General features: G+C 33.8%; 1 protein-coding gene across 4 annotated transcripts in view; it reads right to left on the bottom strand.

Moving 5' to 3' along the window:
* LCORL (ligand dependent nuclear receptor corepressor like) overlaps window positions 1–24,779 on the bottom strand; it is a gene marked incomplete at its 3' end in the record, with an annotated part of 164,114 nt that overhangs the window by 48,400 nt on the left and 90,935 nt on the right. For all 4 annotated transcript variants that reach the window (XR_013966379.1, XM_080796075.1, XM_080796074.1 and 1 more), the window contains one exon: window positions 9,113–9,364. Coding sequence is in view for 3 of the 4 variants with exons in the window: in XM_080796075.1 (XP_080652201.1) it covers window positions 9,113–9,364 (252 nt within the window). The remainder of the gene's footprint in view (window positions 1–9,112; window positions 9,365–24,779) is intronic.

Below are 24,779 nucleotides of genomic sequence, written 5' to 3' on the forward strand. Positions count from 1 at the left end.
ACAGAAAACTAAGAGTAAGATTTTATTATTTTTTAAAGGATTTTATTTATTTATTTGACAGAGAGACAAAGCGAGAGAGGGAACACAAGCAGGGGAATGGGGAGAGGGAGAAGCAGGCTTCCCACTGAGCACGGAGCCCAATGCCTGGGTTCGATCCCAGAACCCTGGGATCATGACCTGGGCCAAAGGCAGCCACTTAATGACTGAGCCACCCAGGTGCCCCTGAGGAAGATTTTAAACACATTTTTTTTTTTTTTCAATCTAAGCACAAGAACACAATTTTGGCAAACTGATAACTTCAAAGTTATATTAAGATACACATTATGAATGGACATTGGGGAGGGTATGGGCTATGATGAGTGCTGTGAAATGTGTAAACCAGACGATTCACAGACCTGTACCCCTGGGGATAAAAATACATTATATGTTTATTAAAATAAAAAAAAAAAGATACACATTATGAAAGTTATCTCTTTAGAGGGAAAATAGATGAAAAAAATTATGAAGGAAACTAAAATACTAGAATCCAAAGTATTGTCACTTAAAAACCAAGTGTTGCTACAGTGGCCAACTTTCTATCAAACTGCAACAAATATTCAGGAAAAACGTAATGGCTATAAAGAAGTTTTTCTTTTCCTTCTGCTCTTCTTTCTCTCCCTTCTCTTCCTCTCCTTCTTTCTTTTTATGCTTCATATAGCTAAGTAGGTTAGTCAAGTGTTGGTTTGTTTACATGGCAACATTTAAGGAACATCTGATTGTAGTGTGTATTGGTATTTGCTTGTGATATTCTTTACAAGACAGAAAAGTGAAACATCAAGTTCGTACATTCTGTGACAATTATATTTCTTCACACTTTATAATCTGACTTTATAGAAAAAGCTTTGAATAGTCTCCTGATTTTTAAGTAACTGAGGATATTTTCGTATGGTTCCTCAAATATAACTGATTTGTTCCTGCCTTTTTTTGCTATCTGAAATTTTTGTCTTTATTTTTGATATTTCTTCTGCCTTGTCCTCAGATCTTCATGTGGAGGACTTCTCATTATTCAAGGCTCTCCTCAGGGAAACGTTCCTGACCACCTTACCTAAAATAATCCTCCTAAATCACTTTTGGTATCTTGCTTATTGATTCTTTTGTAAAATTAGGGGCACACTGACTGGCATTTTCAAAAATGTTACAAATAATTCTGGAAATGAAAATGTAGTAACAAAATAGAAATTCAAGATACAGGTTAAGCAGTAATCAGAATAGTTCAGGAGAGAATAAGTGAATTTGGAGATTGTTCTGAATACACTAATCAAGATGCAACAAAAGGAGACGAAGAAATGGAAGATATAAAAGAAGATAAGTGATATAGAGGATAGAATGAGAGGATCCAAAATATGTCTCAGTAGATTCTGACAGGTGATAAAGTGAGAGTTACAACACATTTGAAAAGATAATGGCACAGAAGACATTGGGAGATAGAGAAGAGAAATGAGTTGGGGGAAATTGGAGGGGGAGACAAACCATGAGAGACTGTGGATTCTGAGAAACAAACTGAGGGTTTGGTGGGGGGTGAGCCTGGTGGTGGGTATTATGGAAGGCACGTATTGCATGGAGCAGTGAGTGTAGTGCATAAACAATGAATTCTGGAACACTGAAAAAAAATAAAATTAAATTAAAAAAAAAGATAATGGCTAAAAAAAATCACAAATGATGAAAGATATTTGTCCTAAGTTATAGAAACCATATGATTACCAATCAGAATAAATAAAATTAATCTATACTCAAACATATCCAAGAAAACCGACAGAATCCATGAACAAAACATACATACAGAGAAAGAGTTGTTAAAAGTTACAGAGTATGAAGATTACTTATAAAGGAAAGGCTATTAATTGTAGTTATACCAACAATGGAAGTCAGGACACTCTCAGAGTAGCGATACTGACAAAAAAAAGTAATTGTCAGCCTAAACTTGTGTACCGAGAAAAATTATCCCTTTAAGGACATACATTAAAAAAAAAAAAAAAAAAGTAAGAAACTGAAAAAAACCTGGAAATTTGCTATCAATGAAATTAAGAGAATTCTGTTTACTACAAGAATTTTTGTTCCCAGGGGAAAATCTGAGATATAGGAAGGAATGGTTAGCAAAGGAAAAAAAAGTGAAATAAGGGGAAAAACGTAATTTAAAAGAAAATAAAAGATGGGGGAAAAAGCTTAACAAACAGAAACCACAAAATAAGATGATGGAAACAAATAATTATAGGGGTAATAGTGCTACAAAAGAACACTTGATGCTATGAGAAAATAAAAGAGACCCAAACTAAATTTTGGTGGGAAATTAATAGAATGTGCACACACACATCAGTGTGTGTGTGTGTGTGTGTGTGTGTGTGTGTGTACACATGCAATTTAGGAGGTATGAGAGAGGTTTCCTTAGAGATGTGATGTTTAAAAGACCTGAAAAAAAGAAGAGTAAGTTTTATTCAGAATAAATTGGTAGGGGTAGAGAGTGGCTTCTACAGAGAGGCACTAGCATGTGTGAATGTTCTGAGGCCAGAGTGTATGACATATTGAAGAAAATGAGATAGCCAGAATGAGGACCAAAACAAAAGAGACACACCAGACGAGACTTGGTAGACAGGAGCTGGATTTTGGCAGTTTCAGGATTTTAAATTTTATCCTAAGGACAATCAGAAGCCATTAAAAGGTTTTAAAGCAGATGAATGGTATGCCTCAATTTGGAATTTTTAAGTATCACCTGTCTCTTCCATGCCTAAAATCAAGAATATTAGATTGAAAGCAACATGAATAATCTAGATATATTTTTTTATTCTTCAGGTTTAATAAAATATGGTTATCTATCTTAAACAGGACATAACATTTTTCTTCCGTCTTTAGCCTTGGAAAACAAAGGCTCAGCACTGAAAAACAAGATGGGTAATTTTATTGCCTTCATTAGCAGACACATAAATACCTTCTGAACTGAACTATAAAAACCATTCAATTTTTTCCTAATAGAATAACAACAGACTCCATTTATAAACAGCATAAACATAACATCATAAAACCATAATGGCTCTCTTAATTACAGTTTAACATCTCAGCTGACAACTTCACCTACCTTAATCTCAGACAAGAAACCAGACTAGTAGTGACAGCAGCAGCAGCAGCAGCAGCAGCAAAGGATACTTAATAAACATATCACTGAAAGTCATATAAGTTATTCAGTGCAGTCTCCAAATGCTCTCTTGAAGCCTAGTTGATATTAGTCTCATACATAATTTCTTTTTTAATCTTACTCAAACTAGGAGATATGATTTCCAAAGGTTAATCTACTGATAGCAATGTGTAGTGGTAATTTCTGAAATTTTTTTTTTACTTATCTGTTGTCAATTAACTTGAGGGAAAAAAATTCTAAAATGTCAAGATACTACAAGGCAGTGCAATAACTAATGTTCATTATGACGTTTAATGTTTCACATGTTGTTTAAGAAAGCATTAAGGTATTTTCCATTTAAAATGATTAAAATAAAAAATTTCATTGCTAAAAAATCATAAATCCAATGATCAAGTCTCAATTCTCATTTTAGTTGTCAGCAGCATTTGAAAACAATGAAGGTTTTTAATCCAATAAATCCAACATGTCATATATCATACATGTACTGGGAATATAAAAATGAAGAGACAGATTCCTACTTCCAAAGGTATATTATAGTGGAAAGATAAACATGGAAACAATTGCAATGCAGTAAGAAATTTACTATAAAGAAAGTTCTATGAGAGTATCACCAGACCTCATGGCAAGAATCTACACCAACAGGGCCAATGACATGCTACATGCTACTTCATCTCTGCCCCACATTTGATCTTGTTTTGTATAGGACTGATAAGTTCTTCATGAGTATCACAAAAATGATAAAGTCCGTAAGTTGCAAATTTCTTCCTGGACTTTAGAAGTTTTCAGTTTGGCCCCAGATTAAGACTGAAATTTTAGAAAAATGATATACAGATGTTATTTCGACCTGTTTTTTAACTTAGTGTGCCAGGGCAAAAAAGAATCATTGGTACAAGCAATGGGTGTTTTACTTCGTCCCAGTTTCTAAAGCTGAGTATTTCCACAAATCTGCAGAAATGAAAGTGCACAAAGAAATATCTCTAATATTTCAAACACCTGGTTAGAAAGTATTATGGAGAAGTAAATGGCAATTTTAAGCTGGGCAATTGCATTTTAAGCTAGTCTAAAGTTTGTAGAAGAGAGGGAAAGGAAAATGAGGAATATGGAAACTGACTTATGAAGAATAATTGAAAGAAACAATTATGAAGAACAAGATGAAAAGATCTGCATGGAAAACAGAAGTTTAGAGAGACATAATAGTTCCAATAAATATTTATAGCACTAGTAGAAGTAAATTTTCTCATATTGCTGTGGACAGGGGAAAACCCCCCTGAAGATTAGCATGGAAAAGAGAAGTCCTAGAGTTACAATAATTTCTACAAGTATTTATAGTACTGTTAAGCAAAATATTGTTGCAGATAGGAAAAATATAAAACAAAGGATGGATATTTCAGAGATACGAGCTTAATTATCAGAGCTATCAAAGGTTTTTTGCAAGTACTTATTGATCAGCAGTTGAATTACCATCTCTTATATGATAGTTATTCTATCTAAGAATGCTATATTGGGGCAGAGGCTAGGTAGGATATTCTTTTGAATATCTTTTTCTTTGCTTATATGACTAATTCTGTTCTGACAGTGTTTTTGCCCATTTTTCTACATAGTTGTGTTTTTCTCATTCACTCTAGTTTCGTTCTGTTAGTTGAAGGGGTTGTCAGTTAGAATAGTTATAAATACTGTCTCCATTTGAGTCTTGCATTTTCACTCTGTTCATAGTGACCTTTATAAGAGTTAAGTTTATTTTAATACAGTCGAATTTACAAAATTGTTGTATGGATTGTTATTCTTGTATCTTAAGAAAGTCTTCTTTGAGTTTATCAGGATTTAATCCTGTATCTTTTCTTTTCGTTTTTCTTTTCACATTTTAGCCCTTTAGCCCACTGGAATTACTTTTGTGAGTTGTGTGAGGTAGGAATCATCCTACCTCAGAACCATTTATTCAATAGGCCATCCTTCCCAGTGATTTATAATGGCATCTCTGTCTTGTGCCAGATTCCACTAATGTCTGGAGAGTTTCCAGATTGCTAAACTGTTCTACTAATTTATATACGGCCAACAGCACCATGTTTTAACTGTTAAACATATTAAGTAATATGTTTTAGAGGGACTCCCTCAACCACCTTGACTTAGTTATGCTTAGCTCTTTAAGAACTACCCATAAAATTTAAGATTGGCAAGTCATTTTCCACAATAAACCCAATGAGATTTGAGTGGAGTGACACTAAATCTGTAAGCATATTAAGGATGAAATGCCATCTTTTAGAGTCTGTCCATTCATTTAAAATATAATCGCTTATTTTGGGAGTCTTATTTTTCATCCTTCAAGTAGCAGTATATTATCCATAAGGTTTAAAACACTGTATTAGTTTCATTCGTTGGTGTTCTGGTGCATTTCCTGCTTTTGCTGCTATTGTAAATGAGATTTTTTAAAAAACTGTGTTGTCTAACAGGATGGTTGCTGATTTGATGTAATATATACTGATCTTGTGAGCAGTATATTTTCTGAACTTTTTATCAGTTCTAAAAGTTTAACCTATTCTTTCATACTTTCTACATACACAACCATGCTGTTTGTAAAGCAACCACAATTTTGTTCATTCTTTCCTTATATTTATTATTACTAATTTTCATAATTCTATTTTTTTTTCCCTCACTGTGCTACTTAAGTCAGGACCTCTTTGGTCTGGAAAATGTTGAAAACTGGTGATCGTGTGCATTGTTATATATTACTTTAAATCATTAGGATATGATATTTTTGGTAGTGGCAGTGCACATTTACTCTTAATTTGATAAACAATTTTATTATAAATTTGTCAGCTTTTGTAGAATTTTTCTTATCTATTAGGATGATATGTCTCGTTTCTTTTCTTTTTTGGCAATGTGGAAAATCATAGAGGTTTTTCAAATGTGGAATCATCCTTGCCTCCCCGTCATTATTTATTATGTTTTTATACTTCACTATATTCAATTTGCTAATATTTATTTAGGATTTTTGTACCTATGTCTGTAAGTAAGACTGCTTTGCAACTTTTCTTTCTTTTGTTATTTTTGTCTGGTTTTGGTATAGAGATTATAACAATATTTCTCTTTTCTTTAAAACAGTCTGTAAAAGACAGAAATTATCTATTGCTTTAAGGTTATATGAAGTTTACCTACAAAACCATCTGATTGATAATTTAAAGATTTGTAAGTTAGACCACCCAAAAATATTCACATAGATTAGCCATTAGATTTATGGATTACATTATCTAATTTGAATAAAATAACTCACAGAATGAACAATGAGCTTAAATGTGTGCTGTTAGAATACTACGAAAAATGTAAGCACTAGCAAATAAAAGTGGAATACTACTACTGCTAGTATAAGCACTTAATTGATTATAGGTAAGAACAGTGAAATCAGGCCAAAAATTTTAATTCCTTTTCTTTTTAAGATTTTATTTATTTATTTTGAGAGAGAGAGTCAGAATAAGCAAGTACCAGTATGGGGAGGGACAGAGGGAGGAGGACAAGCAGAATCCCTCCTGAGCAGGGAGCCCCGAGACGTGATGCAGGGGCTTGATCCCAGGATTCTGAGATCATGACCTGACTGAGCTGAAGTCAGATGCTTAACCAACTGAGCCACCCAGGTGCCCCCTACCCCCAAATTTTAATTCTTAAGAAAACCATTTGAACTATGGATTTATATCTTCTATCATCACTAATAAAATTCTCCCAAAGTCTATACTGTGTAGTAACATATTGGTAGTGAAGTCATGATTAGCAAGTTATTTAAAAATTGTTTATAATATCTTTATTTCAACCTTAAAAATTTTAATTTATGGAAAGATTAGTACAGATATTGGTGTCCATACACAAACACACACGCACACACAAATGCATCAAAGGATATGTGCTCCTTTTTTGTTTTGTTTTAAGATTTCATGTGCAAGTATGTAAACTTAGAGCCTACCAATCTACACCACAGCAGAATGGCTTTACCAAAAAAAACACCTAATTTTATTACTCACTGCTTGAAGCAATCTAGTAGCTTTCTGTGGCCCTAAGAAAGTCAAAATCTTTAATAATTCCTGTGTAACTTTCTCATAATTTGGTCTCTATCTATTTCTTTGGCTCACTCTATTAACATTCTCTCCCTTGCCCTCTACACTACAAGCCACACTAGACTAAATGATTCCTATAATCATGTAAGATATGAGGTAATCCACCAAAATCATCAACAAACTATTTATTTAAGGTACAAATTTATATCCACTATCATTACTCTTTTCAACCTTCAGATGAAAAGGATGTTCACATACATATCTGTGCACTTTGCTGAGAATATCATTACTTGGGTTTGCCTTATCACTTAAGTTCATAGAACCACAGAATGTAAGGAATGGAAATTTACTTTTAAAATGTCATTTATTCCAACCACTCATCTGATGCTTCTGAATACCTCTAATGACAAGGCAACCACTCTCCACCTGGAGAAATGTCTGATCCTCAGAAATATTCTTTTGTATATGGACCTGAAATCTGTTTCCATTTAATTTCTAGATCCTAATTCTACTCACTGGGCTACTCAAAGAAAGTTCTGCCCTACTTTAATATAATGAGCACACAAATATTTACAGATCACTATAATGTTACTGCTAAGACCTCTCTTCTGTGGTAGTAAGGAAAAGGAGGTACAGAGTATGGAGGCCAGTGTTTATCTTTTATGAGTCCGTTAGCTCAAATTTAATTTTCACATTTCTCTAATGAGTTTGCGATTATTATTAATACCAAATAACAAATGAGGAAACTTAAAGCTCCAACAAGTAAAGTTACTTGTTCAAGTAATTAGTAGCAGAGCTGGTCAACCACAAGTATGTCAGATACAAAAACCTATGTTTTAGTCTCTTTAGAACACTGAACTGCCTTTGACAAAGAGCTATAAGAGGATATGTAACATGGAAAAGCAAAAAAAAAAAAAAAAAAGCAAAAAGGAAGCAAAATTCTAAAAATCCTATGCTTTCTATTTTCCAAAATTCTATGTGTTGATATATTTTTCCCTCAAGCCTCATATCACAGTCATCTTTGACATTTCTGTCTAATAAACTAATTATTATTTACTATTTCTCAGATCTTTCTATGTAAGTAAACTCCCCTGAACTAAAATTAGGCAAGCAAAAAGAGAAAACCATTTCCATATTTCATTCCTTAATTTTAATGTTTTATACAATGAAAAAATTATCTTCTTTAAACATTGACTAGATACTCTTCTTTAGAGCCCAAACACACACTGCCTTCTGTGATCAAATCTAATGCTGATATTTTCCTGGCTTCAAGGATTGACTAACCTGTGTTAACAGAAGATATCTGTTCTCTGTTCTCTAGGCAAAAACTTATTTGGCATCCCCCACAAGCACTTAAAAGGCCTTTCTTTCTTTTCCTCTAGAATCATGGCTCTTCTTTAATCAACTATCAGATAAGACCAACATAGCCTTCATCATTCAGAATTCTTATGAAAAATTTATCTCTATATATTTAATTGCATGATTATTTATCACATATATTAATTTTTCTTTTTCCTCAGTTACATCATAAATAATCAAAGAAAAATCATTTATTTTTTTATTTTTCACTTAGGTGTAAAAACTGAATAATAAGTACTTAGTGTTCTTAGCTGTTAACATTTTAAAAATAATTTACACATCTCCTTATTTGTATTCTTCGTTTTTAAGCTGCTTGTGAAGATTCTCTCACCATACATTTTATTGTGAAAAGAAACCAAGAGCAACCCAAATTTCCTTTTCTGTAAACAAAGTCAAATACAAAATTCAGCACTTCTCTCTAGTTCATATCACATAGGCTAATTGCAAGTAAAATTATTTCTAAAATAAATTTTTTATGAATGTAAGGTTTTATGTATATTAAATATTAAAACATAAAATTATGACTTATACACACACAAAATCTTACCTTGCTGAGTATTTTGTTCTTGCATTCGATTCACAGTGAGGTCTAAGGGGCCTTCCTGCTCTTCCTGAAGGGAGTTTTCTGCTTGATTCATTTGGATACTTTTACATATTAGACTTGGTCCAATTGAACCATTTCTATTTTCTTGAATTTTACCACTTTTTGAAATATACTCAATTGCAAACTGACGTATCATCTTTTTCATTAATTCCTGAGCAACTAAGGGAATGTTAGGATCACAGTTCTGAGGAAGATCTAGGGAAGAAATAAACATGATAGGCATTAAAAAAGAGAAATGGAAAATAACCAATACTTAAACTTATTTTTATTAAAAAGTAATGGTTTCAGAAGTCTTCAGTTCAGTCCACAATTGCTAATGGCTTCTAGGACTTAGTAACAGAAACCTTGTAGATTTAATTAGTATTACATCAACCAAAACTTGGTATATTTAATCATTTCTTAAAAACAAACGTTTTCCAGGGCCCCTGCGTGGCTCAGTCAGTTGAGCATCCCACTCTTGATTTTGACTCAGGTCATGATCTCAGGGTTGTGAGATGCATCCCCAAGAAGGGCTCCCTGCTAAACGTGGAGTCCACTTGAGATTCTCCCTCTTTCTCCCCCTTTGCCCCTCCCACCACAGGCACCCACATCCTCTCAAATAATTAAATAAACAAAATCTTTGCAAGACAACAACAATAAAAAAGACCAAACATTTTCAGTCTCAAACTAAAATACAGACAAAGAATTAGACATAGAAGCAGAACAGCTTATTTTCAGGGTTTAAAATACTTAGAATGTGAACATAAATTGTAACTAAGCAATTTGTAACTTAATATACAAAGTAAGTATATGCATTAGCTATTAAACAAAACTCTTATAAAATCTTAAAACTCTTTATAAAACATATACTCTTATAACTATTTATTGCCATTAAATTGTTCCATTCTGTCAAATCTGTATTCCATATATAACCTAAATGTCATCATCAAAAATTTTCCTTTCTTCAAATTATATTGAGAAATTTCAATCATTAAGAAAAAATAAAGAAAATAAAGTGATACAGGCAGTCTCTACCAAGATTCAAGAATTGTTAGTATTCTTTCACATTCACTTTTTAAACTTTTTTTTATTTGCAGAACCACTGAAAGTACAGTGGAGAATTATGTTATTTCACTCCTTAATATTTCAGCATGCATCTACTAAGACTCTCATATAAAAACAACAATACCATTGTTGAGGGTCTTAATCAATCCTTGACCCCAAAACATCTTGATCAGCTACAACTATAATGAAGGTCAGTAGTGATACACACTTCTGCTTGAAACTTGTACAAGAGCTACAACAATTAATGATTTTATATAAGAAGTGTAGAATAAGGACAGACAACTTGTAAACAATAATAGTGATAAGGAGTTTTGGTATTTGAGGAAGGTGGGTGGTGGTGGCTTCTTCACACACACACACTTCTGGCCTCACTTCAATCCTTTTATTTACTCTGCTCCTTCAGAGGCAGAACTACTGGTAAATTGGGAAGGATGACTATGCAGATGTGATTAGGCTCCATACTTCTTCCTTTTAGAAGTGAAACTAGAGATACTAATTCTTTCCTCCTTAAATACCTTAACTCTTACCCATGCAGATCAGTGTTATATAAATAGGCCTGCTTTGATCCAGGGAGACTGAAGGAGTAAGTCTTTTTAGTTTTGGAGTTCAATATTAGCTGGAGCACATGTCTAAGAAATCTGCAGCCAAGTTCCCCAACTAACATCTACAGTTATAGATACATGATTCTAAAATGCAAGATGGTTTGAAAACATATACTATTTGGAGGTGAGGAGAGGCAACATCTACCATCTCCAAATTTGGTAGCAAAATGTGATCTGGGCTAAAATGAATCTATTTATGGTCCTGCAGAAATATCAATATATTTGATCACAGGATGTTGTTTTGGAGATGTTACAAAATAAATATCCTTATATTACCTCTTTCAAAAACAAAAAATTTAGAATTCTGAAAAAACATCTGAGAGAAGAAACTATGGGGAAAAAAAATGTAGTATTTTAGCCTTCACATTTATTCTTCCTTTAGAATCCAGTAGGGAAGAGAGGCACTATTGTTCTTACGTACTGGAAAAGGACTTAGCTATATGCTGGAATCTTAGCCATCCTTATGAACTTAGGGTAGTTACATATCCCTTCTAAGTTTTAGTTTCTCTGTTCATAAAAATGGAAATGATAACAGAACATTCAAAATCATAATAGGGCCTGCTCACAGGATATTTTAAGGTTATGTAAGAATGTAGATAAAATACTAAATTCCTATACTTGGCATTTTAACAGTCTAGGAAACATTAGCCATTAAGATGTAGACTGAGCAGTTATATTTTATTTAAGTCACAAAATGCCAAATAAATAAAAATATTAACTAGATTAATATAAAATTACTAGCTAATTGGGAAAATACAAAGGACCTAACTTCTAAGTACTTTTGATACTTTTTGGTCCAGAATAGATAGTATTAGCAGAAGTACCCTAAATGACGCAGATTACCAAAACAAGAAATTTCCATGTTGTATATAAAAACTCCCATTTTTAAAAATCATTTCTTGATTATTACCTCCAGGCATCTTTAAAGGCTTCTGTGAACATTCTTCTCCATCTTTTTCTAAACCTAATTTTGCTTTGTATTATGTGTTAAAAGGAGATACTAGATTTACTTCTAGGTATTTTGTTTAACTGTGCTATAATTTATTGAATGTCAACTTATAAACTGAAAATAATTAAATTTACCAAAAAAGAACAGAAACATACTTGGATTCATATCATCAGACTGGGACTACAGCTTTAGGGTTGAGTTTAGAGCTAAGTTTAAAAAGTTTAAAGCAGAATACATTGTGCCACTCTATTTTTTGTTTTTTCATGTACTCAGTTTTTAGCCCTTTATATTGGGGAATGAGTGTATGTTTATTAATTAAAAAAAGAGAAAGACAAAGAGACAAAAAATGCTGATTAGCTAGTGAGCCTTCTAGATTATGTCTACAAGCTGTCATAACCATAAAAAAGCAAAGGAGTTAACTAGAGATACAGACCAGGAATTGTAATGTTTCCAAAGGTCAAGCAAGTAATAAGTATTTGGCTGGAAGAGAGAATGCTGCCACGTGGAAATAGTGTCTACTGTCCCCAAGAGAACAGAATTAACTTATTTTTTGCCTTCTTAATTTTTCAAACCTAACTAACTCAAAAGTTTTAACAAGCTTTTTGTAATAGTCAGTTTCAAGATAGTCCTCAATGATTTCAACCTTCTGGCTTCATTCTGTTGTGCAGCCCCTTCCATGTTATATCTGTGGTGGCATGGGTGATTGACAGCATACTAAAGAAGTCTGTCACTTCTAAGATCAAGTTATAAAAGAATGTGGGTTCTATCTTGGATATTCTTGACTGTTACTATTTGCTGTTACCTCCCCCTGCCATCCCCTACTCTGTCCTTCAATATCTCTTATCACTCACTCTGGAGGAGGCCACACTGTTAGAGAGGCTAACATGGAGAGGAACCGAAGTCCCCTGCAAACAACCAGTGAGTGAACTTGAAAGAAGATATTCCAGATCAATGAAATCCCAGATGACTGTAAGCCTGGCTGACCCCCTAAGAGCAGCCAAATATCCAGCTATACTACTCTGTGAGATTCCCAGCTCAGAGAAAATATGAGATAATAAATGTTTGTTTTAAACTGCTAAATTTGGGGGACAATTTACTAAATAGTAATAATAAATAATAAAGATTTAGTTACATGTTAGTGGGATGTTATTGTAATAAAAATCTAAAATGTAGGGTTGGCTTTAGAACCAAGCAGTGAGCTTTGGAGAAAATTAACACTGTAAGCCAAAAAGTACCTTAAGTTGTTAATAGGAGCCTCATGGTTTTTGATAAGATGTGTAGGGTGAGGATTTGTAAGACAATGAGGTAAATGTTACTTGAAAGTGGAGGAAAGAATATACTTATTTTGTAGAGGCAGAAAGTTTTATTTTGTGTGCAGTAAAGTTTTACTGCTATGTGCAGTAACTTGGAAAGCAGAAAATGTGCCTAATAAATGGGGTGATCTATCTAGGGAAATTTCTAAGCAAAGCAAAGTGCCCTCTGGTTTCTTTGTGCTAATTACTGTAAATATATAAGAAAGGAGACAGACTAAAAGAAGAATTGTTAAACAAAAAGAAATTAGGTCTTAATTATTTTGAAATTTTTCAGACGCACAGATAGGAAGTGAGGCTAAAATTAAGAAAGGTTGAATTAAGACCAAATCAGGGAAATAGCCAGGAAAACAGCTTAAAAAAAAAAAAAAGACGATTTTTTTTCCATATTTGACTTTCTTAATAATGTCATGGGACTCATGTGGATTTTTAATTTTATTTGCGTGTGTGTGTGTGGGGGGTGTCATTCCTTAATATTAAAGGACTCTGTAATTAACCAAATCATTTCAGGAAGTGTCTATTCAAGAATATTGGCTAAATCTCAGTAAGACTAGTAAGCTGTATACTGTTTTAAATTGCTTTATTCCCATTCTCCTTCCCTACTGTTGAGGAAGCCTGTCCCAGGGCAAAGAAGGTAGGTATGTGAGGAGAAGGTATGGGAGGGGAGGAAGAAAGAAAATAAACAGAGTCTCAGAAACCTGTGGAATACCATCAAGTGCACCAACATTCACAATGGTAGTCCTAGAAGGAGAGGAAAGAGGCACAAAAGATAGCTGAAGAAATGACAACGTCTCAAATTTGATGAAAAACCTTTATCTACATATCCAAGAAGCTCAACAAACTCCAAGTAGGATAAACTCAAAGAGAGCCACATTTAGATGCATCCTAATCAAATAGTCAGAAACCAAAGACAAAGAGCAAGTCCTGAAAGCAGAATGTGTTCTGTAAAGCAACTTCCTAGAAGCAGCATGGCGTAGTTCTAGGTGAGGGTCTCACCTTTTGTCACTGTGCTTCAATGTACTCTGTTCTCCCTTCCAGGGCTGTCAATTTCTTATTTAGTGTTGCAAGTCTTTTTTTTTTTTTTTTAAGATTTTATTTATTTATTTGACAGGCAGAGGTCACAAATAGGCAGAGAAGCAGGCAGAGAGAGAGAGGAGGAAGCAGGCTCCCCGCTGAGAAGAGAGCCTGATGCAGGGCTCGATCCCAGGACCCTGGGATCATGACCTGAGCCGAAGGCAGAGGCTTTAACTCACTGAACCACCCAGGTCCCCCAAATGTTGCAAGTCTTTAACAAAAAGACATATCGGACAAGTTGAGAACGTCTATGATTTTCTTGATGCTGTGGTGATGACCTCAATGTATTCCCAGTTCACCCATTTCCGGTGAATCTCCTGCTGCACTGGATCCTCTTAACCCGCCATACCTGCTGCCTGAAGAAGACCTGTTTTGTTTCCTAAATTCCACATAAGAGTGAAATCATATAATTGTCTTTCTCTGACTTTTTTCACTTAGCATAATACACTCTAGTTGCATCCACGTGTTGCAAATGGCAAGATTTCATTTTATTGATGGCTGAGTAATATTCCACTGTACATACATACATACCACATCTTTATCCACTCATCTGTTGATGGACATCTGGGCTCGTTCCATAATTTGGCTATTGTCAACATTGCTGCTATGAATATCCCTTCAGATCACTACATTTATGTCTTTGGGGTAAATACCCAGTAGTTTAATTACTGGGTCATAGGGTAGCTCTATTTTTAACTTTTTAAGGAACCTCCATACTGTTTTCCAGAGTGGATGCACCAGCTTGCATTCCCACCAACAGTGTGAAAGGGCTCCCCTTACTCCACATCCTCACCAACATCTTTTGTTTCCTGAGTGGTTAATTTTAGCAATTCTGACTGGGGTATTTCATTGCAGTTTTGATTTATGTTTTCCTGATGCCATTGATGTTGAGCATTTCTTCATGTGTCTGTTGGCCATTTGTAGGTCTTCTTTGGAGAAATATCTGTTCATGTCTTCTGCCCATTTCTTGATTGGATTATTTGTTCTTTGGGTGTTGAGTCTGATAAGTTCTTTACAGATTATGGATACTAACCTTTTATCTAATAAGACATTTGCAAATACCCTCTCCCATCCTGTCAGCTGTCTTTTGGTTTGGTTGATTCCTTTGCTGTGCAAAAATTTTTTATCTTTATGAAGTCCCAATAGCTCATTTTTGCCTTTGTTTCCCTTGCCTTTGGAGAAGTGTCTAGCAAGAAGTTGCTGCAGCCGAGGTTGAAGAGGTTGTTGCCTGTGTTCTGCTCTAGGATTTTGATGGATTCCTGTCTCACATTGAGGTCTCATCCATTTTGAGTTTATTTCTGTGCATGGTATAAGAAAACAGTTGTTTCATTTTTCTGCATATGGCTGTCCGATTTCCCCAACACGATTTGTTGAAAAGATGGTCTTTTTTCTATTGGATATTCTTTCCTGCTTTGTTGAAGATTAGTTGACTGTAGAGTTTGAAGGTCCAGTTCTGGGTTCTCTATTCTGTTCCATTGATCTATGTGTCTGTTTTTGTGCCAGTACCATACTGTCTTGTTGATTAAAGCTTTGGGTTTTGTTTTTTTTTTTTTAAGATTTTATTTATTTATTTGACAAAGACAGCGAGTGAGCACAAATGGGGGGAGCAGGAGGCAGAGGAGAGGGAGAAGCAAGTTTCTTGCTGAGCAAGGAGTCCGATGTGGGGCCTGACCCCAAGACCCCAGGATCATGGCTGAGCTGAAGGCAGATGCTTAATGGAGTGATCCAGCCGGGCACCCTGATGATTAAAGCTTTGTAATAGAGCTTGGAGTCTGGCATTGTGATACCACCAGCTCTGGTTTTCCTTTTCAACATTCATTTGGCTATTCAGGGAGTCCTCTGGTTCCGTACAAATTTTAGGATTATTTGTTCCAGCTCTGTGAAAAAAGTTGCTGATATTTTTATAGGGGTTACACTGAACGTATAGATTGCTCTAGACAGCATACACATTTTAACAACATTTATTCTTCCAATCCATGAGCATGGAACATTTTTCCATTTCTTTGTGTCTTCCTCAGTTTCTATCATGAGTGTTCTATAGTTTTCAGAGTACAGATCCTTTGACTCTTTGGTTAGGCTTATTCCTAGGTATCTTACTGTAAATGGAAATGACTGTAAATGGAAATGGAAATGACTCTAACTTCTCTTTCTTCAGTCTCATTGTTAGTGTATAGAAATGTAGCTGATTTCTGTGCACTGATTTTGTATCCTCCCATTTTTCTGAATTTCTGCATGAGTTCTAGCAATTTTGGGGTGGAGTCTTTGGGGTATTCCACATAGAGTATCATGTCATCTATGAAGAGTGAGAGTTTGACTTCTTCTTTGCTGATTCAGATGCCTTTTATTTCTTTTTATTGTCTGACTACTGAGGCTAGGACTTCTAATACTATGCAGAACAACAGTGGTGTTGTTCCTGACCTTAGGGGAAAAGCTCTCAGTTTTCTCCATTCAGAATGATATTTGCTGTGGGCTTTTCGTATATGGCTTTTATGATAGTTGAGGTATGTTCCTTCTATCCCTACACTGTGAAGAGTTTTAATCAAGAAAGGATGATATACTTTGTCAAATGTTTTTCCTGCATCAATTAAGAGGATCATATGATTCTTGTCCTTTCTTTTACTGACGTGATATATCACATTGATTGATTTGTGAATGTTGAACCACCCTTGCATCCCAGGAATAAATCCCATTTGGTCGTGGTAAATACTCCTTCTAATGTACTGTTGGATCCTACTGGCCAGTATCTTGGTGAAAATTCTTGCATCCATGTTCATCCATGTTCTCCTTTTTGGTGGGGTCTTTGTCTGCTTTTGGGATCAAGGTAATGCTGGCCTCATAAAGTTTGGAAGTTTTCCTTCCATTTTGCTTTTTTGAAACAGCTTTAAAAGAACATGTATTAATTCTTTAAATGTTTGACAGAATTCCCCAGGAAGCCATCCGGCCCTGGGCTCTTGTTTGTTGGGAGATTTTTGATTATTGCTTCAATTTCCTTGTTGGCTATGGGTTTGTTCAGGTTTTCTATTTCTTTCTGTTTCAGTTTTGGTCATTTATACATCTCTAGTAATTCATCTATTTCTTCCAGATTGTGTAATTTATTGGCATATAGTTGTTCCTAGTATGTTCTTATAGGTGTATTTCTTAGGTGTTGGTTGTGATCACCCATCTTTCATAAAGTCATTCATGATTTTATTTATTTGGGTCCCTTTTCTTTCTTCTTCTTCTTCTTTTTTTTGGTAAGTCTGGCCAGGGGGTTTATCAATTTAATTAATTCTTTCAAGGAACCAGCTCCTAGTTTCGTTGATCTGTTCTACTGTTTTTTTGGTTTCTATTTCATTGATTTCTGCATCTTTATTAATTCTCTTCTGGGTTTAGGCTTTATTTGCTGTTCTTTCTCCAGGTCCTTTAGGTCTAAGTTTAAGTAGTGTATTTGAGATCTTTCTTGTTTCTTGAGAAAGGCTTGTGTTGCTACATACCTCCCTTAAAAGATACACTTTAAATTCAAAGGTTCACATATGTTGAAAGAAACAGGATAAGGGAAAAAAAAGACATTATGAAAACATAACCAAAAGGAAGCCGGGGTGATTCTACTAAAATCAGGCAAAATCTATTCTAAGACAAAAATTGTCAATAAAAACAGAGAAGGTCACTTTATAATAATAAAGGTTCAATCTCTTAAGAAGATCTAATATTAAAAAAAAAAGATCTATTATTTATAAACATATATGGACCTAAGAACAGAGCCCCCAAATACATGAAGAAATAACAGAATTAAAGGAGAAAGAAAACATTCAATATTAACAGTTGGAAACTATTAAAAAAAGCCACTTTAAAATATATCTATCTATATCTATCTATCTACCTATTTATTTAGAGAGCTTGCACAAGTGGGGGGAGTGGGAGAGGGAGAGAGAAAACCCCAAGTAGACTCTACACTGAGCACAGATACCTACTCAGGGCTCAATCTCACAACCTCAAGATCATGACCTGAGCCAAAATCAAGAGAGGTACACTTCACTGACTGAGCCACCCAGGCATCCCTAAACCACTTGCAATAATGGACAGAAAATCCAGAAAGAAGATCAACAAACAGAAGACTTCAACAATACTAACAAACATAAGCAGCACTCCATCTCAAAAGAGCAGAACACATATTTTTGTCAATTGCATGTAGAACCTTATGACCCAGGAATTCCACTACCGGGTATTTACCCCAAAGATACAAATGTAGTAATTCAAAGTGGCACCTGCACCCCAATGTTTATAGTATCAATGTCCATAATAGCCAAACTATGGAAAGAGCCCAGATGTCCATTGACAGATGAATGGATAAAGAAAATGTGGTATGTATAAACAACGGAATATTATTTAGCCATCAAAAAATGAAATCTCGCCATTTGCAACAACATGGATAGAACTAGAGGGCATTAAGCTAAGTGAAATAAGTCAATGACAGAAAGACAATTATCATATGATCTCACTGATATGTGGAATTTGAGGAACAAGGCAGAGGATCATAGGGGGAGAGGAAAAAAATGAGATAAGACAAAACCAGATAGGGAGATAAACCGTAAGGGACTCTTAATCTTAGGAAACAAACTGAGGGTTGCTGGAGGGGAGGGGGCTAGGAGGAATGGGGTGGCTGGGTGATGGCCACTGGGGAGGGTAGGTGTTATGGTGAGCACTGTGTATTGTCTAAGACCGATGAATCACAGACCTGTACCCCTGAAACAAATAATACATTATGTGTTAATAATTTAAAAAAAAATGCATGTAGAAATTCTCTAAGACCATATGGCAGGCCACACACAAAAAAGGTGAAAAACATAAAAGGTATGGTCTCCAAAATCAAAGGAATAAAACAAGTTAATAAAAGGAAATATGGGAAATATACAAATGTAAAAAAAACACACACACACACACACACACAAAAACCCCCACATGTTCCCAAACACCTATTGAGTAAAAGATTGGGTCACAAAGAACATTAGAAAATACTAAAAGTTTAATGAAAAGGAAAACAGAACATACCAAATGGTAGAAGATGCAGCTACAGCAGTGCTTAGAGGGCAATTTGTAGCTGTAAACACACACTTTTTTTTTTTTAAAGAAATTCAAACCGACAACTCATTAACCTACATGCCTTGAGAGAAAATGAACTGAAAACTAAACCCAAAACAAGCAAAAAGGAGGAAATAAATAAAAATGTTGTAGCAGAAAAAAAACCAACAACAACAACATGAAGAATAGAAAACAACAGAGAAGCTCAATGAAACTAAAAGTTGGTTCTTTGAAAAAATCAACAAATTCACAAACCTTTAGCTAGACTGGCCAAGAAAAAAGCTAGAGAAGATTTAAGTTGCTAAAATCAAGAATAAAAGAGACATCACCACTAACCTTAAAGAAACACAAAAGAGAACCAGAAAATACTATAAAAAGTCATATGCCAACAAATTAGATATCCTAACTCATGTAACATTGTATGTTAACTATACTGGAATTAAAAATAACAAAATTTTAAAAAAGAAAAAAAAAACACAAATTACATATCCTAGATGAAATGGCTAAATTCTAGAAAGATAAACTACCAAACTGACTGAAAGATATAACAGAAAATGTAAACAGACCTATAAAAAAAAAAAACATTGAAATAATGACTAAAATACTTGTCACAACAAAAAGCTCAGGGACAGATTTATGAGGAAATTCTATTAGATTTTTTAAAAATTAACATCAAATCCTTCATAAACTCTAAGAAACAGATGAGGAAGGAACACTTCCCAATTCATTCTATGATAGCAATATTAGCCTTATATCAAACTAGAGGAGGAGGGGCACCTGGGTGGCTCAGTGGGTTAAAGCCTCTGCCTTCGGCTCAGGTCATGATCCCAGGGTCCTGGGATCGAGCCCCGCATCGGGCTCTCTGCTCAGCAGGGAGCCTGCTTCCTCCTCTCTCTCTGCCTGCCTCTTCATCTGCTTGTGATCTCTCTCTGTCAAATAAATAAATAAAATCCTAAAAAAAAAAAAAAAAAAAAAAAAAAACTAGAGGAGGAAATCACATGAAAAGAAAACTACCATGCCAAATGAAAACTAACCATTATGAAGAGACACAAAAATCCTAAATAAATTACTATCAAACAGAATCTAGCAACACGTAAAAAAAACTATACACCAAGAATCTACCCCAAGAATGTAAGGTCAGTTCAACATATAAAAACCAATCAATCATTATAATAAAACATTAATAAAAGACAAAAGCCAAATCTCCATAGATGTAGAAAAGCACTTGAGAAAACCCTGCAAGCTTTCATGCTAAAAACACTGAACAAGCCAGGAATAGAAGAAAACAACCTCGATTTAAGAAAGAGGGCCAATGAAAAATTCACACATAAAGTAACATCACATTTAATAGTGAAAGAAAACTTTCCACCTAAGATCACGAACAAGACAAGAATATATGTTCTCACCACTTCTAGCCAACATAAACTAGAGGTTCTAGGCAGGGCAATTAGGCAAGAAAAAGAAATAAAAGGCATTTAGATTGGAAAGAGAGTTAAGGCTCTGTTTGTATGTAACAATCTTTTAAAAATTTTTTTATACTTTAATTCCACTATAATTAACATACAGTGTTATATTAGTTGCAGGTGTACAAAACAGTGAATCATAACAATCTTATGTATAGAAATTTCTAAGGAATCCAAACAAACAAAATTTTAGAGTTAATGATTAAGTTTAGGAAGCCTACAGATCAATTATCAATAAACAAATATCCATTTTACTTCTATACAATGGTACTAAATTTCAAAATGATAAAGAAAAAAATTCCATTTACAACAGGATCACAACGAAACAAAACAATGAAAAAACTGTAGGCTAAAAATGATGAAACTTAAAAACAACCTAAACAAACAGAAATACATCCAGTGTTCATGAACTGGAAGATGTAATATTGTTAAGATGGTTAATACTCCCCAAAGAGATTCAACACAATCCCCATCAAAATCCTAGCTGGCATTTTTGTAGAACTTGGCAAGTTGATCTAAAATTCATATGGGAATGTCAGGAATCCAGAACAGGAAAAAAAAAAAATCTTGCAAAAGAAGAACTAAATTGAAGGGTTAGCACATTGTGATTTTTAAAATTACTATAAAGTGCAATAATCAAGACAAGTGTTATCAGCATAAAGTTAGACATACAGATGAATGTAGTAGAACTGAGCCCCAAAATAAGCCTTTACATTGACAGTCAATTTATTTTTGATATGAGTACCTAGACCATTCAATGGGGGAAAGAATAGTCTTTTCAACAACAGTGCTGGGACAACTGGATATTTACATACAAAATGAAGCTGGATCTCTACTTCATACAATATATAATAATTAACTGAAAATGTATCAAAGACCTAAATACAGGAGCTAAAACCATAAAAATCTTAGAAGAAAACATATGTGTAAATCTTCATAACCTTGGATTAAAGTGACAATTCCTTACATATGACACCAAAAGCACAAGCAACAAAAGAAAAAAGATAGATATACTGGATTTGATCAAAATTAAAAACCTTTGTACTTCAAAGTACACTATCAAGAAGTGAGAAGATAGTCCAAACAATGGGTATTAATATTTATAAATCATGTCTGATAAAAGTCCAGTGCCACAGTATAGAAAGACCTCTTCTTACAAATCAACAATTAAAAAAAAAAATCCCCAAATAAAAACTGGTGAATGATTTTAGTAGATATTTTCCCAAATAAATTACTAATAGCCAATAAACACATGAGAAAGATGCTTAACATCATTGCTCCTGAGGGAAATGAAAATCAAAACCACAATGAGATACCATTTCATACTCAAAAAGAGCATTATGATAAAAAATGCAGATAAAGTACTCATGAGGATGTAAAGAAATCTGAACCCTCAAACACTGCTGGTGAGAATGCAAAATGGTATAGCTACTTTGGAAAACACACTGGCAATTTTTCAAAAATGTAAACATATAATCCAGCAAATTCCACTCCAAGGCATATAACCAAGAAAACTGAAAACATATGTCCAAGCAAAAATGAGTGCATGAATGTTCATGCATTATTATTAATATTAGCATTATTCATAATAATATTAGCATTATTATATTATATTATAATTATAATTAATTATAATATATATAATATATTATATATTATATATATTATATTATATATATTATATATTATATATAATATATTATATATTATATATATTAATATTAATATTAATAATTAATAATTAATAATATATTAATATTATTAATAATAATTATATTAATAATATTAATTAATATTATTAATAATATATTAATATTAATAATTAATAATATATTAATATTATATATTATATAATATATATAATATATATAATTATATAAATATAATTAATTATATTATATTATAATATTATAATATTAGCATTATTCATAATAATATTAGCATTATTCATAACAAGCAACAAGTAGAAACAATACAAATGAACATGAACTGGTGAATATATAGCTAAAATATCATATATCCATACAACAGAGTATTACTCAATTATAAAAAGGAATGAAGAACTGACACACACTGTGAGAATGAACCTTGAAAATATTATGCTAACTGAAGGCTGCATATTGTATGATTCCATTTATGAAATGTCTAAAACAGGCAAATCTATAAAGACAGACAGTAGATTTAGTAGTTGCCAGAACCCGGGGGAGGATAGGAAAAGGATGAGGAGTGAGTGCTTGCTTATCTGCTAACAGGTTTCTTTTTTAGGATGATAAAAATGTTCCGGATTCAGATAGCAGTGGTGGTTGTAAAACTTGGTGAATGAGTACACTAAAACCCACTAAATCATATTTTTTTTAAAAAGTAAATTTCATAATATATGAATTACATCTCAATTAAAAAAAAAACAGAAAGGAGGGATAACTCAGATAGCAGAACATGACAGATCCAAGATCCATAAATAGTTATTCTTAGACCTTAAGATCTAATCAAAGAATTATCAACTTTTGCTCAGCTGGATTTCAGATTAGCTATGAATGGTGACTTCTGTGTGTACCCCTTTCCCCAATTCTGAATACCCTACGCCTGTCCCACCACTCTATGTGGGGTGTGTGTGGGCAGGTAGCTTGTCTTTTTATTTTCAAAGGTCTACAGATCAAAATGAACTGTACTTGAAATGCTGTCCTTAAAGAGCTGCACCCAAAGAACCTTGTTTGCACCTGGAACTAAGTGAGTACTGTGAGATAATACTAAGACCTTAGGTCTTGGACAAAGATGAGTATATTTTGCATATAAAGAGAGATGTTAATCAAAGCGGACAGACTGATTACAACTTCCTCGTATTCACGCCTTTGTTCAGTATTCTCCCACACTGATAGCATATAATGCCATTGTTTACCGAATAGGAATAGTTGCTCCTGAAATCGTTCTAAGAATGCTGATTGGGTTGTCTCAGTTATGAGATCACCAATAAGTCACTAATACAATAAAATGTTTTAAAGGACAGGATGGTGGCATTTTGGTAATCTTTTCCCTTCTCTCCATGTTTGATAGCTACATTAACAACAATTAACACTGGTTTAGTACTTTATAGAACAAGAACTCATGTACACTGGTATCGTTTAATGTCAAGAATCATATTACTACTGATAATGGTATAATGAAAGGCAAAAAGGGAAGCAAAGTCCTATAGAACCATTTATGGAACATAGTTTTTGCCCTTGCCTTTTATTTTTCCCAAGTATTTTACTTCAAAACATTTCGATCTATAGAAAAATTTAAAGAAGAGTACAATGTACTTCCACAAAATTTTACCTCTAATGTTGACATTTTTTATCATTTGCTTTACATATACATAAGTTATTTAGGGGTAAAGCATTTGCAGATGTCATGAATCCTTAACACGAAATACCTAGATAATAAAGAATATTACAATGTATAACTATAATGCCATTATCCCTTTCAAGAAATTCAACGCAAACAATAATGCCTTTAACTTTCCCAATTACATCCTTTATAGTTTTTTTCCTCCCCAATCTCAGGATGCAATCAAGAATCACATGTTGTATTTGACTGTCACGTGTCTCCAGTTCTCTTTTTTTTCCCTTTCATGCCATTTAGTTTCTAGCATGCTCCACAATTTGGGTTACATTCCTTATCATTTAAATTCAGACTAATAATTTTTTACAGGAATAGAATCATAGGTGATATGCTTCCCTGGAGTATCAGTTGGTCCCAGTATCAGTTGGTGGGGTTTTGGAATATAAGTAAGGTTCGGTGGGGTGAAGTCCAGAGCCAATGACCAAGAAAGAATTCTTGAGACATCTTTGGCGCAAAATGGTGGTTTTCAGCAGTCATTATTCTACTTCTTCCAATAAGTATGCTGATTTTTTTCATAGAGGAAGTAAAATCTTCCTGAAAAAGAGCCATTTTTCACCGACCCCATGCTCAGTTCCACAGAGTCTGACCACTTAAAACCTAACAATTTCATATTAATATCCATTCCTGTGGAATTCTCCACCCATTGTTTCAATGTTATGCTGGTTCTAGTTTTGTTTTATTTTGTTTTCAGAACATCTGCTTGCCTTTGAATTGTAAAAGTAAATAAAGTGA

Source organism: Martes martes (genome assembly GCF_963455335.1).
Source record: "Martes martes genome assembly, chromosome: 2".
NCBI classification, from domain to species: domain Eukaryota; kingdom Metazoa; phylum Chordata; class Mammalia; order Carnivora; family Mustelidae; genus Martes; species Martes martes.